This window comes from Alligator sinensis, unplaced genomic scaffold (assembly GCF_000455745.1).
Source record: "Alligator sinensis unplaced genomic scaffold, ASM45574v1 scaffold379_1, whole genome shotgun sequence".
In the NCBI taxonomy this organism is placed as follows: Eukaryota; Metazoa; Chordata; order Crocodylia; family Alligatoridae; genus Alligator; species Alligator sinensis.
This window is the reverse complement of record NW_005842001.1, coordinates 2,182,641-2,197,049: the sequence shown is the minus strand read 5'-3', so window position 1 is coordinate 2,197,049 and position 14,409 is coordinate 2,182,641. Positions and strand designations below refer to the sequence as shown.

The following is a 14,409-nucleotide window of genomic DNA, read 5'->3' as shown; positions in this document are numbered from 1 at the left end:
CCTGCACTGGTAAAATATGCCAAGTTGACGGCCATAGTGAGCTCTTATGGAGTCTCAGGATGAAAGGCCTCTCAGCAGGCAGTTTGACAGCAATATCCTCCCTGCAATAGGAAGATGGTGAAGTTTACAGTTCCCTGCTGTTTCATTAGAATATTAGGTTGCTATGACACTATTAAAAATGATATTAGAAAGATATTGCCGTTGTAGAGGAAGGCACAAACATAGATCTTGAGTGCATTGTTACTGGCTTTTACTGCCTCTGTTAATGTATTCAGTGTCTTGCGCACGGAACACACAATTAAAAAATGATTCCATTTATTTTTAGTTAATTATATTGATAGAAGCAATTTGTATGAATGGTAGATTTTAAAAATGATTGTTTTCTATACAGTTACCCCACCCTATTTCTTCGTTGCTTAGAATTACAGGGGGTGTACTGACATTTTATAAACACGTGTCATTTTTCTGAGGACTTGAAAGCATTTTTGTCTGTTCAAAGAGAACTTGCCCTCTGAGGTGAATATAGGTCTAGAATGGAGGAAACTGAAATGTGGTGAAGAAATTATTCTACACCAACTGGAGTGTCAGATGATGATGTGACACCCCCATTTTTTTAAGGTGGAGGTTTCATCCCAATGCCCAAGCCAACACTGCTTTACAATAGATCCTACCAAAGTTTCTTTCCTGTGAAACTGAGTTTAAGTGGTACCTATTTTAACTGATTATCTGGAGTTTTTGCAGTGAATCTCACTTTTCTGCGCCCCACTCTTTAGTGTATCCATACAAAAATGAACCTCTCCAAGTGTCTGAAGAAAAACTGAAATCAATGTGGTGTTTCATGAAGCTAGAAAATCAGAGTTTATTTCCCTCTTGCTAGTGAATTAATTCCCTTGATTTCATATTATGAGCCAGCCAAATGACAACTATATCCCAGAGGTATTGATTTAAGATAAAATATTCATAAGACTAATTTTATTGTAAAGCTTTTAATTGAATTTATTAGAGCAGGGTAACTACATAGGTCGTGCAGAGCTGTTTAAGGGGAGGGGATAAGTATATTGTGATAAAGTGAAACCTAAGCTAGGGATGGATTTGAACAAAAAAGGACCATTCAGCTTTCAACCCCCATTTATTGTCTTAAGGGTACTTCTTAGATTTCTCTCCTCTGACTCCCTCCAGCAACTCCATCACCCTTCAAACAAGTTTCTTGTCCTTTGAGGTTCTTCATATTTTTGTAGTTTCTTGCTTTGCCTTTCCTGCTTTGCCAGTGATGCCAGCCGATAGCGCCCACTTGACATTACATGCTGCTTTTCTATCCCTCTACCTCAGCTAATCCATAAAAGGCTTTCCCTGTCCTCCTTCATTTCTCTCCTTAAAACCTACTCTTGGTGCTGCCAATATAAAATATTGCTAACTGATAATGCCACGTAGATGGCCAGGATAGACTTTGTTTCTCTTGTATTTTAGGATTTTTGTTTGTTCCTCTTGCCTCATTTTTTAGTTACCAGATATAAACAAACCAGCAACCACTTATTTGTGCATCTAGATGGCCTGTGTGAAATTTTACTCTTTTGTTATTACTGTTCTTTGCACCCTTTCCCTCCTTTCTTTTGAATACAAATGCGGTTTAGCCTTAGACTGGAAGTAGGCTTTGGTAGTGGTGCCTTTCAGTGTGGTCCAAAGCCTTACCCAGTAGGCTGGTGACTTGAGGTAGAGTCTGAGCACTGCTGTAGTACAAGTTAAAGAAGAAATGAATGCAATTTTTCTCCTTCGTACATGTAACCGTACAGTTGCTTTTCTGAATAATTATGTGATTTGAAATGTTAATTGCATGTTTGTGCAGCATAGCTCCAGTACATTTTCTGGAACTTTAAGCCACTGTGTGAAAAATGACTGGGATATGGTGTGGTGGCCGCCTTTTCCTTGCTGCTGGTGTCGTACCTAGGGCTGCTTCATGTTCTGCTTGTCTTAATTCTGATTTTTAAATGCAAAAGTTGAAATATTAAGGAATCTGCATTTTACAAAGACTTAATTCATCACTTATTAACTAGTGACTCCCACTTATTAGGAACGCTGACTTCTGAACGCATACTGGGCACACAGAGGGAAGAGCATCTGTTTCCCCTGGCTCAGTGCCACCCGGCTGCCTTTCAACCAACAGTGCTGGGTTTGTATAATTTTTTTTTTTAAACAGTGGATTCAGTTTCTAGTTTAATATCAAAACTTGTCCACTAATTGACCATCCTTCTTATCACCACAGAACACTGCTAATTTCTTTCTGCTGACAACAGCTTTCAGTCTACCTCTGCCTCACACTTCACTGATAAATAAGCACCTCTGGGGTACACTGGTAGGTAAAGCCTTGGTTTTCAACCTGTGGGCCACAGACCCCTGGGGGTCTGCAGACTATGTCTTAGGGGTCGGCAAAAGATGACTAATAAATCAAAAGCATGTGAATACCCACGCTTACAATTCAAATGGGTCTGTGCCTCCATTCAAAATTTCCAAATGGGTCCATACCTCTGATTCAAAGTTTTTTAGGCGTTTGCAAATGAAGGAAAAAAAATAAGGTTGAAAACCAGTGCCTTAAGTACATGTACTGAATAAGCCTTACAAAAGCAGAGTAGACGCTAAACATATTTTAGCTTAGATGGGCAGGAAGAGAACTTATTCTGTTGGACTGCTATCAAGCTGGTGCTTCTAGGTGAATATTATGATCATGCCCGAGTGTCTGACTCTCGTTTATATTAGTGCTGTGTCTATATTGCCGAGTGCAGTGGTGTGTGGGAAGCAAAGCTAGTTTGGGCACCAGAAATTGCAATATTGCTGAGCTATATGCTAGCAAATCTACTCTCCTATTCGTTTTTAAACTACACTTGTGATGTGTATTGAAGGTTCAGATGTGGTCTGTCATAATGAGTTTCCAATCAAGGGCCCAGTTCAGGTCCTGTGCTGCAGTTTCGATGATATATTTTGGAAACCTAGTTTCTTGCTGAGTATTTTTTCAAGATGCTTCTCTTTGGGGCATGTTTTAAAAATGGAATTAAATGCTCCTAATTCAGTTCAGAAAATTTAAGTTGTTGTTGCAATGTTTTTGTTTTGCACAGTACCTTAGAAGGATGAGAGAATCTTTATTTCCCCGTTCCCCTTTTCTCCCCCACCATATTGGAAAACCCTTTGCTTTTGTTTTATCTTGAAATCCAGACATTTAGAGCCTGTGAACATGACATTTACAGTGGTTTGACATTCCCACTGTGTTAAATTCCTCCGGCTAGCATCCAGAGGTGCTCCATTCCAGTGATTGCTCAGAGTTCTGTATGTGAATGCCCATTGTTGAATCTCTGGTTGAATGGGAGATTTGTGTGAAGTGGTTTCCCACAATAATACAATGTGCTGCTCTCTGTCAATACAACTTCTGCCACAGGTCAGGTTAACAGTTATGGCTGAAGCAAAGAGCCTGGGTTGCAACAAAAAGTGTGCTGAAAGCAACTTACATTTAAAAAAAAGATCTCTACCTTGTATTGCTTATTTGCTAGAAAGTTTAACTTTTGTGTGGAAAGTTTACATACGGGAAGTTTAACTTGTGTGGGTAAAGGAAGTATACTATTTTAGTCAGTGGCACTGAAATGTAGTTAATTATAGTAGATTACCTAGGGAATATAAACCAGTTGTAAAGTGAAATCATAATAATTTTAGATGAGATGAGAAATACCTTTGTTTTTACCCCACTGATTTTCTTTTCAAGAGGTAAAGCTGGGGGGGAGGGAAGAGAGGGATGGATTCTGCATCAGTGAACACGAGCTGACTAACCCTAACTATAGATCTTAAACGTACATTTAAAAAAGTAAACCACATGAAACATGCATCATATCTCTCAATCTCTACATGAGAAAACCTGCTTCTGTATATACTGCCTAAGGTTCTGATTTTTCAGACTTATGCATACCTAGCTGTAAGCAGTGCTGATTTCACTGAGCCTACCCACAAGTGCATAACACTTTACAGGATTGAAGCCAAAGTTTGAGCACATATAACTCTCCCCCCCCATATGGATATTTAGTAATGTGGATTCTGAAAAGGAGAGGCTTTTTAAAATTGGGGAACAGGAGAGAGAGGGAGTCATGCATGCATGCATGTGTTTGAAAAGCAAATATTGAAGCGCAGGGTATAAAATCTGTAACTTGCCCCAGTTCTGTCCTTACTGGGGTTGTGCACAGACTGCTGCCTTTCAGAACAGCACAGAGACAAACCATCCCCTTAAGGCACCTGTGAGGGTTGGGAAAGCTTTGGGAGGCACCAGGTTTTTCTGAACCACAGAGCTTTCCAGAGCCCTCCGGCATGTAGAGGAGGTAGGCACTAGCTGTGCCACCAGCAGGAAGGCAGAGCATGTATTTTCTCCTGTGGTAGCCAGCTGCAAACTAGGATGATCCTATTTCCTTCTTGCCTTTCTGGGCATGATGGCTGAGATACCTTTATTATAATAACTCAGTAGGTGTAGACCCTCCAAGGTAAATGCTGCCTATGGTTATGAAAGTATGAATGGCCATTACCTTTCTAAAGTGAACAGTTAGTGGATATGTAAAAGGTGTCCTAAACAGGTGAAGCTGATTGACCTGGATCTCATCTGAAAACTGCTATAATGGGGTAGAGCTTTTATTTATTTATTTAAATGCATGACACCTTTAAAAATTTAATAGGTACCAGTAGCCACTGCTGTATAAGGAGGGTGAGCTCTACCTGTTGCCTTTTTAAAGAGGTAACATGATATAGCCTGTGTTCGTTAGAAGGACATGGGAAATGTGATTGTTTTGGAGAAGAGGAAGGCTTGTAAATAGGCAAGGAAAAAGAGGGTGGGTGTGTAAAATCCATGTAAAATGGTAGTGGAGAGTTGTCTGAAAAAAGTTGTAGATTGACTCTCTAGTTTCTCTCTGATATAAACCTGTAAAAGTTTGCTTAACTGGACCCTATTGTTCAATGTCTTGCTTTCCTAGGGCAGTCTTCTGTGTTGTGTTTTTTTTTTTAAATTTCCCCTGAATAGGTTAATTTAGCTATAATACCATCTTTTTGAGAATGCTTTGAACTTGTGTTGACTGACACCGTGTGCTACTGTACTGTTCTGTTCAGGTGTTCTTAATATGAGTCTTAAATTAATTTATTAGGCCAAATTCACTCCCGGTGATTCACTTGAATGCATTTTCTGGTATTGTGTCTTATCTGAGTTCACCTCCCTTTGGGGCATGTTTAATATTTTTAGAGCACTATACCCTTTGGGAGGAATGTTGGCTAGTTTTCCAAGAAATTGCACAGGTTTCTCTCTGGACAATAGAAAGCAGCATGGAAAAAACCAGTGGAGTGGTACATTCCTTTGATAGTTAAAGACTCCTTTGTGTGTGCCTGCTGACTTTGTTCTGGTATTTCATCAGAGGTATCGTACATTGATTAGTTTTACTTGCCCCATGAAATAGGACACTCCTGTATAAGGCATTTAACTTAATCTCTTCATTCCTAAAATTCTCTTCTGATGTGCTGTTCAAGTCATGATATTTGCAGCTAGTTAGCAACATGTTGGATGTTCTTGAGGTTTCGTTCCCCACAAGGTTTTTATCAAATGTGAGGTTCTCTTCTAACTATTCAGTGAATGAAACCAGAATTGCAAAAATGATGCTTTTCTGAAGTTTGTACTTAGGTTATCCTGAGTTACAAAGGTTTTTTTGTATTTGTTACATATTGACAAGTCTAGCTAAGTTAAAATGCCTTTCCCAGAGCTAAAAGATGGTCAGTTTCCCAGTCAAAGATGGGCCAAAGTTGCAGAATTTTAAAGCCAGATTTTGCCACTTGGCCACACCAAAGATGTGTTCTTGAGTCAGGCTTCTGCTTTACCCCATATTGTAATGAACATGGGTATTCTTTGGATAATAGGGAACTAAGATTGGACTGGAAATGATTGTTTTTGAAATGCAGAATGCATTTTGCATGAATAATAAAGACAATAAGTCAAATTCTTTATTTAGGTGAATGCAACCCCACTGCTTAGAACAAGCTTTTAGCATGGGATTTTCTAGTGTGTCTAATTGACTCAGCAGTATAAATTCTTTTGACCTTTTCAGTGGGGTCTTGTGTTTCTAAACTTGTTTTTTTTTTTTTTTTTTTTTTTTGACAGACTCAGCCTTGACACACTTATCTTTAAGAATTCAATGGTATATTACAATTTACTGTTTTTGTATATCTTTCAACTCTTGTTTCCATCTATTTGTGTTTTCTACTGAGCAGCTTGGACAGGATAAATGTGTGTGTTTCAGTTATTCCTAGTAGTGAAGAGAAAAGAAGCTATTGATAATTTGTTGAAGAACAATGGCAGTTGCTAGTTTTCTTTTCCAGATGGGCATTCTGTGCCTTATCCTTTTACATTTCAAAAATGCAGTTTAAAAATATTAATTGGGAGATTTGTTACAAATATTACCGTATGTTTTTGGATGCTTTCAGTTTAACCTACCATGTTTGCAATTAGACACAGAAAGAATGCTTTTAGGTTTTAAGTATTCTTTCAGACGGATGTGATTTTAACTGGGCTAATGAACACACATCAGACAAGAAGACAAATTCCAGACTATTTGTACCCTGACCAACCAGCTGTGTGCATACCTCCAGGTACTGCTCATGTCTCGAGAGGCTTTTTCTACATGAACAATTATCACCACTCCTTTTTGCATTCAAGTGGCAGGCCATGGCAAGCACTTTTCTTGGGTACAGCTGTATTTGCTGCTGAGCTGGAGTCCACTGAGCCTGTGGAATAGAAATATCGCACTGTGCTTGTTTTAATTTAGATATTTTTGTGAAATACTTTTAAATAAGAATATCTGAAAAGTAGTATTCATTGATGGGGGTTTGCAGCACACTTTGCTAATATGCAAGGGCTGCAGAGAAGAAGCAGAAATAATTCAGAGGTTTTCTTTCTTCAGCAGAGGCAGTTAAAAATCATCTCGACTGAGAAGTACTAACTTTTTACCAGGTGGGGTTTCTGCCTTGTCAAATTAGTGAGACAGAACCATTTTAACACCAGTACATAGGCATTTAAAAGAGCTGATACTGACATGCTTTCCGGAAGCCTAGGAAATCATACCGGGAGCATTCCTTTTTGTGGAAGAATACTGTGCCCTGCAGTTGTTGCCTGCTCAGCGTAAAACAGTGAAATATGTGTTTTCCCCCCTTGTTTCCCTCTGTCCCTTATTTCCATCCTTAACTGCATATAGGTAGAAATAGTTCAGTGCTAGTCATTTTGGAGCCTGCTGTCCACAAGGCCATATTGGCCACTGCTTTTTTCAATGGTATGTCCTGTACCTCTGAGATGCAAGTGTTTGTGGTTTCTATTGATGTATGGACCAAATGTTGTGATAAGAGCTGAGACCTTTCAAAGTTTGGTCCCTTGGGAACTGTGTAGTTGCTTAGCAGCTTGTGGTGCTACACCCCTGCTTTTCTCTCTTGACTTCTGTTTGCCAGATATTTTTGCTTTCTCTTTTGGGTAGATATTGGCACTGAGCAAGCTAGGAGGATGACAGGTATGTCTTTTTGTAAAGGATGCTGGGAGTTGCGAGGGTGGGGAAGGTGTGTATCATAGATCATGTGTATTAAAACATATACGTACCCACTCAAAGCCAAGCAGATATTTCCCTGCTTGGGTTTTTATAGTAAATTTCTTTGAATTTTATGGTAAAGTTGTTTTAACTTAAGGTAATATTCTGTTGAAATTTTTCTATGCTGAAGACTTGTTGGAAGCTACTTAGCATCTCCAGGTAGATCAGGAAGTGCAGTTTAATTTACAGTTTCTGAACTTGACATGCGAGTCAAGTGAATTATCTTTTTTTTCAAGATGACTGTTATCTTTGAGTGAAAGGGTAGAGGTGACTTTGAGAGGCCACTCAAGCATTCGTTGTAGAAACCTGTGGATAAAATTAATTATTTTGTGTGGGAGATCCAGTGTAATTGTGATTCTGTGTTGAGATCTTTTTCTTTAAAGGTTTAAAAATTGGTTGTTCAAAACCCTTGTATGTTAAAAGTAATTGTCTGGAAACAGTCGTCCTCTCTCTATTTTTTTGCTGCAGTGTGAGTGCTAATGAAGTACAATCTTAATCTCTTTTGGTATTTGGTATTTGGAGAGACAGACTGATCTAGTGCAGAGTTTTCCAAGCTTTTGGAGTTTTGCAGTCAAGTTGGCCACATAACATTCCTCTGACTTCAGCTGCAACCTTTTTTTTTTTTTAACCTTTTGAGGCTGAATCAAGGGAGCTCAATACCAGGGCAACTGCATCTTGAGAGACGGCTTCACCACTGCCATTATGGGTTTCCCTACCTGCCCTTTGCCATTAATTGCCACTGCTGTTTCTGCTTTGTGAGCTGGATGAATCCCTTCGTAGGCAGGATCTGGCCCATGGATCATAGGTTACTTGCCCCTGATATGTGATTAGCACATTCATGGGTAGCCTGGTAAAATCGAAGTCTCTCCTCTGTCTTTTATTTCTCATCCCTCTTTTACCTTTGTTCAAGAAATGCTCACTTACTGAGAACATGACTGGGAGTCAGTCTTGACTTCTGCTTTGTCTTGCTGGGTGGCCATGGGTAAGTCTCTTAGCTTATCTGTGACTGTTTCTCCAGCTGTAATGTTACTATAATACTTATTTACCTGTTTCCCAGGGATACCGTACAAACTAATTAAATGACGTTTGTAAAGGCCTCAAGATGTAAGAATGTTCATATAAACACTAAATATTTTCATGGAGGTAAACTTGTAGGTTTTCTCTTTTTCTGAAGTCTTATTCATAATTTCCTACATTCCCAGTTGTTAGCTGGTTTTTAAGGAGTCTTTGTTTATTGGTGATGGGGATAAGCTTCTGCAAGCCTGGCTGAAGTGAAATGGTCAGATTACTAGGTTAGATACAAACTTGTCCTTTTTATGAAGTACCATTTTATTGCTGGAAACTTTTTGATTAGTACTAGTCAAAGACTCTTGTACACTTAAGACCTGGCTGGTTGTGCAATGTATGTACTTGAAAGGGTAAGATGACATAACCTTAAAGCATTGAATTTTTCTTTTTTATACTGATTTTTTTGATGGATATACAAGATGTCATCGTTGTGGTTTACATTATACTTTAAATGATTTTCATTAAAAGTAAGAATTCTTATTTGGTAACTTTGAGTAGTCTGTTACAGCCAAATGAAAAATTAACCTTTATGAAAAGGAGCTGAAGCTAAATATTGAGAAGTACTATTGCTTTGCCAGACTCCATCTGAAATTTGGCCTGTATTAGTTGGAAGAGGCTCTTTAGCTATGTAAAAGGTACAAGGTAGAGAAGTCATAACAGGGGGGTGGGAAATGTTTTTGACTTCTACCATAATGAGAAGTGTAGTCAGAAACCTAGGAAAAGTTAGATGGCCTGGCTTATCCCAATGTGGTTTAAACTCTTCCTGGAATTTGGGGATAACTGACTTAACACAATGGGTCATGTTAATTTGCTATACATGGAAATTTGTTTTAGATAGCTATACTTTGTTCTTCCTTGTTTTTAACTTTTTCATCTGTTGCCATATGCAACTAATTTATGTATTACTAATTCACACATTGAACTAATTTAAGAACTTAGGAAGATCATCTTACTTGGTGAGCTGTAGGACATTTGTATTACAAAGCTGAAGATCAGATTTGGAAGTGATTGGCAAATATTGAAAAGTTTGGTTTGGGTGTTGATGAAGCATCTAAAAATGGGGAAGCTTTATACCTGTCTTTGGTCTAGAATCTGGCTTGGAAATCTGTAGAAATTTCCAGTATTTTCTGGATGTAGCTAGACTGGAAATACAACCACTCTTGTTGACTACTAGCATTTCTGTGTCCTGTTACAGCCAAAACCAAGGAATGTACACATGCAGGAGGGAAAAAGTCAGTTTCTTGGTACCTGAAAAATATTTGGGGTTTTGTTTGACTCAAGTGCTAGGTTAGTATCATGCAGTTCATATTTTGTTCACTGAAGTGAGGTTCTCCAGTCTAAATTTGTTCTGTTTCCTTGGGTTGGCGTTTTCCGTGTGGGAAATTTACTTGGTTCTTGGCGAGAGAAGGGGTTGCAGTGCTCCCCTATTAAAACAGTGCATGTCAGTGAAATGAACGGAACTAACTTATGTATGAGGAACTGTTTCATCCCAGTTTTTTTGTTTTTGGGTTTTTTGGGGGTGGGGGGGGAGGACGGAGAAGGGGAGGCGTGTCAAAGGATGTGATACTTTTTTCTCTCTAATTATATTTGCAAAAATATTGCAGTTTAAGAATGAGTGGGGGATTACTCTCTGAAGCTGGTTCCTAGAGGCTTAGTATCTGAGAAGTTTTGTTTTAGTGGCTTTTAACACCATCCCATGTAACCATGCACATAGTAGGTCTACAGTGCACACTGTTAAAAAATGCCAGTGACCAACTATGTCAATACTACTATGTCCTTCATTAATGCTAGTAGCAGCAAAATGAGAGAGCTTTTCTTAAAAAGAATAAGCATAAACATGACCGGAGTCAGAAACTGTTAATAAAGTAAAAAGAATGTAACTGCAAAACTTTAACTAATGGCATACAGCGAATAAATCTCAGCATATTGGTTTGTTGTGTCTGGACTGGGAATATTACTATGGAAAAATATAGTAGCTTCAGCTAGAGGCTACATTTTTTCTCCTCAACAGAAAAAAAAATTGGCATTGCCATTTTTTTTTTTTTTAAGTTGAATGTAAATTGAAGCTCAAACATCTACGTTCAGACTGGATGAATGTGTCGTTTATTGGTTTATGTACTTCTAATGTGTTTATAATGGCTTTTGTCAGCCTTGCAATCCTTTCAAATTTCCTTAATGAAGTTAAAGAAGTAGGCCAGGAATGAATTGAGGACATGTGTGCTTTAGCTTGGATTACCCATAAAAGCAAGAGAAGGCTTTGGGTTTGTGAAGTTCTCCCTTCCGTATGATTGAAGACTTTGTGCAAGGCCATTGCAGACCTTTGCCTAAATTAATCCACTGTCATTGGAAATGGCTAGAATCATCTTTGAAAGTTGTTTTGAAAAACACTTTCTCCCCAAAACCAAGAATATTTTCTTTCTTCTTTAAATGAAAGATGAGATGCTTGTGTGACTATAGGAGTTGATACTTTAATATTACAAGACTCGAGTAACAAACCTCCAAAAAAGTGGCCGATGAATTAGTGTGGGTCTTTTAGGCAAATTTCAATAGCCAGCGAGCGTAGAAGGGCGAGGGGGTGAATATAAGCTGGGAACTTTAAACTCCTTAGATCAGAGGGTAGACATCTGTAAGCTGAAGAGGTAGCCAGATGTTCTAGGGTTTCTGTAGTATTAGACCTACATCAAGGTTGAGTTCTGTATGCTAAACACTTGGTTTAGGGCCAAACTTGCAGATGTGGGTGCAGAGCTCAGTCATTTGCTAGTTGCTGTTTGTCATTTAAGCTGTGCTCCTTTTCCGACTTGTTGAAAATGTGTCCTATAATTATGCCTCAAGTGAAAGGAGAAGAGTCCTGTCATTTCAAAATTGATGGAAATAGATGCTCTCTATTTATATCTAGGTGAAGCAACAATTAGAAAAATGGTATTTTTCAGGCTAGTGATAACATTAGAGGGAGGTATGCGATTCATGCTAAATCTGGCACAAGCTGTCAAAGTCTGTGTAGATGTCCTGACTGATGAGGGTGATAAGGGTAAGCCTGACAGGTTCAAGGGTTAGATGCATAGTTTAGTTAACTATTGCTTCCTGTACATATAAAGGTGCTTGATGCAATAAGAGTGAAGAGTTGAAACTAAATAGTATTCGGGAACTGTGGTTACTGCTGTTACCCAAGTGAGTCTTCTGAGCTAATCAGACTGCTCGCTTATGGTCTGATATTTTTTTAATTCTGATTTATTATATTACAATTTAGTTACCTGCAGAGCAGTGAGCTCTCGATGGGCTCATTTTCAAGAAATCCTAAATACATAAGTAGACCAGGATGGATGGAGTGTAAATCAGTGTTTTTTGTCTGTCTACAGTTCAAAACCTGTCTCTTAAAAATCTAAATTTAAACACTTGCATCATGAGGGGTGGGGATGCCTTAGTGGACTGAGTATCAGGTTTGCAGTATATAGACTCTGTGGAACCAGAGTGTCTAATCCTGGAATGGTTTCATCAGACTCTCACCCCTCATAATATATAAACTGAATTCCATGCAGTTCTGTTTTATGGCTCTTCTGGCCCTGACTTTAAAGAGCAAAGTCCTGCCTGTTGCACACAAACATTAGATCCCTCCACACTTTCCGGACAAATAGGGTTTGCCCTGTTGTTCTTTGCCAAAAATTCCCCTCTGGACACTTGTTTGGTATTGTGTGTGCCCATTACCTGGTTGTTGCTACCTCTTGGTTTTCTCCCCAAATTCTACTAATGTCTCACGCGGTACCTTTTATGCCAGAGGATCCCAAAATACTCACAAATGATTGTGAGTAGATAAATTGTTATTCAGTCAGCACTAGGACCATGCGGCTTTTTTATTTGTGGGTTTTGTTCAAAAATCTGCTTTCTTTGTTAGGATAAACTACTTGACATTAGGTCCTGTAGTTTATTCATTAAGAAACTGGATTATTGCCTCATAAAACAGCTTGATGGTACTATTAACACTGAATTATAAGACTTGTTTTTACAAAGTGTTCTCCCCTTCGTTTTAGCAAGGCTTATATAACACTTCAGGTAATTAGCTGCTAGGGGATGGGGTTACGGTGAAAGTGGTCTATGTTTCATTATAGATTCTTAAGTGATGTCTTCCATCATGCTCCAGTTTTCTGCTTGCAGGTTTGTTTTCTGAGTAAGAAGCATTCTCATGGCTTATGCTGTGAATGACTGGGGACTCCTGAAATTGGATTTTTAAATGCGCTTACAAAAATGCGGGTTGTCTGTAGACATGCTATTAAGGATTAATACCACTTGGCTTGTGCCTTGGATGTCACGAGTAATAGAATCTATTATGAATATTAAATATTCAAAGGATGCTTGTTCCAAGAACTACTGTATGGAGAAAGCATTTCTGTTACAGATCAACAAACTAAATTCTAAGCAGATCCTGCTGTAACATGAAAGCTTTAGCTCATGGATTTTATTCTTGGAAAACATTATGGGAAGAGTGAAGACTGACATCCTGTGTGTGTGTAATGTGCTAATTCTGACCTGTTACATAAAAACAGATTTATCCATAATCTTGATCTGACAGTTGTTAATGATGCATTCAGTGTTCCTCAATCTTCAACTTTTACTTTCTTAAATAGAGTTAGTGGGCAGGGTATTACCTTTGTGAAGAACAAATGGATTTTGAGGTTGTTGTTAAAAAATGAAACGTCTTTGTTGCAGGAAGCCTGTTGAGGAAAATTCTCCATGAATGTATGTCACAATGATGATGACCGACCAAATCCCGCTGGAACTGCCACCATTGCTGAATGGCGAGGTAGCGATGATGCCTCACATAGTGAATGGAGACGGATCGCAGCAGGTCAGTAAGCTGTATGGAAAGAAAATACTGAATGACCTGTCAGTGGGCCACAAAGCAGCATTTGGGAATGTGAGCACGTTTTTTTGGTTACAATTACTAGACACCACGCTACCCTACCTGCTGGGTAGGGGCAGACAACAAAGCCAGATGAGGGAGGGGGAGTCCTGACTTGCCTCCTCCATCTCCCTTGCATTCCCCCTCCTGGTTGTTTTAGGCCACTGGATACAGCCTTTTGGCAGGCATACCATAAGTTGCTGCACAGTCTGTGAGTGCCATTTGATCTTCTTCCTTTGTCCAGTCACCTGCTGTGTTTTCTGCTCCCTGTTCTGTGCTCCCTGCCCAATTTCCTGCTTTGCTTTGTGCATCCTGCCTTGTGCTCCCTGCTTGATCTGCTGCTCCGCTGTCTGCCCCATCTCCCACTGTGCTGCTTGTCCTGTCCCTGACCTGTTGTCATAGAGGCTGCCTGTGCCACTTCTGGCACTTGTGCTGTAGGTTGACCTCCCCTGTTTTAGGCTATGATAGCCCTGGGATGAAGAGCTCCTACCTTACCCTAAGCCTCTTAGCTTGTTTAGAAGTGGCTTTTAAGTATGGTATTGGATTGCACAGGTGTCAAGCTACCATGCTGGCTTACTTCAAAGGGGTGGGTTTTTTCCCCTTTTCATTTAAACACTCTAGTGCTGTATTTGGTATATAGATAACTTAAGAAAAGGAGAGAGCGCCATGTTTTTCTTTTTTTCTCTCTCCTCTTCTTTTATAGTGCTGTAATGGTTTATCAGTTTATTTTTCCTTAAATATATCCTTTGCGTCTCTGGAAATGATCATTATTCAGGTCGGGACTTCCCGTATGTTTTTTTTCATACATCTGCATTT

The 14,409-nt window shown here is 39.1% G+C and overlaps 1 protein-coding gene across 5 annotated transcripts in view; it reads left to right on the top strand.

The window, feature by feature from the left end:
* FNDC3B (fibronectin type III domain containing 3B) overlaps positions 1–14,409 on the top strand; it is a 354,529-nt gene that overhangs the window by 38,142 nt on the left and 301,978 nt on the right. For 3 of the 5 annotated variants that reach the window (XM_025201761.1, XM_025201760.1, XM_025201763.1), the window contains exons 2-3: positions 2,069–2,167; positions 13,401–13,608. In XM_025201761.1, coding sequence (XP_025057546.1) covers positions 13,429–13,608 — 180 coding nt within the window. In that variant the 5' untranslated portion in view covers positions 2,069–2,167; positions 13,401–13,428. The remainder of the gene's footprint in view (positions 1–2,068; positions 2,168–13,400; positions 13,609–14,409) is intronic. The other 2 variants (XM_025201762.1, XM_025201764.1) reach the window with 1 other exon arrangement.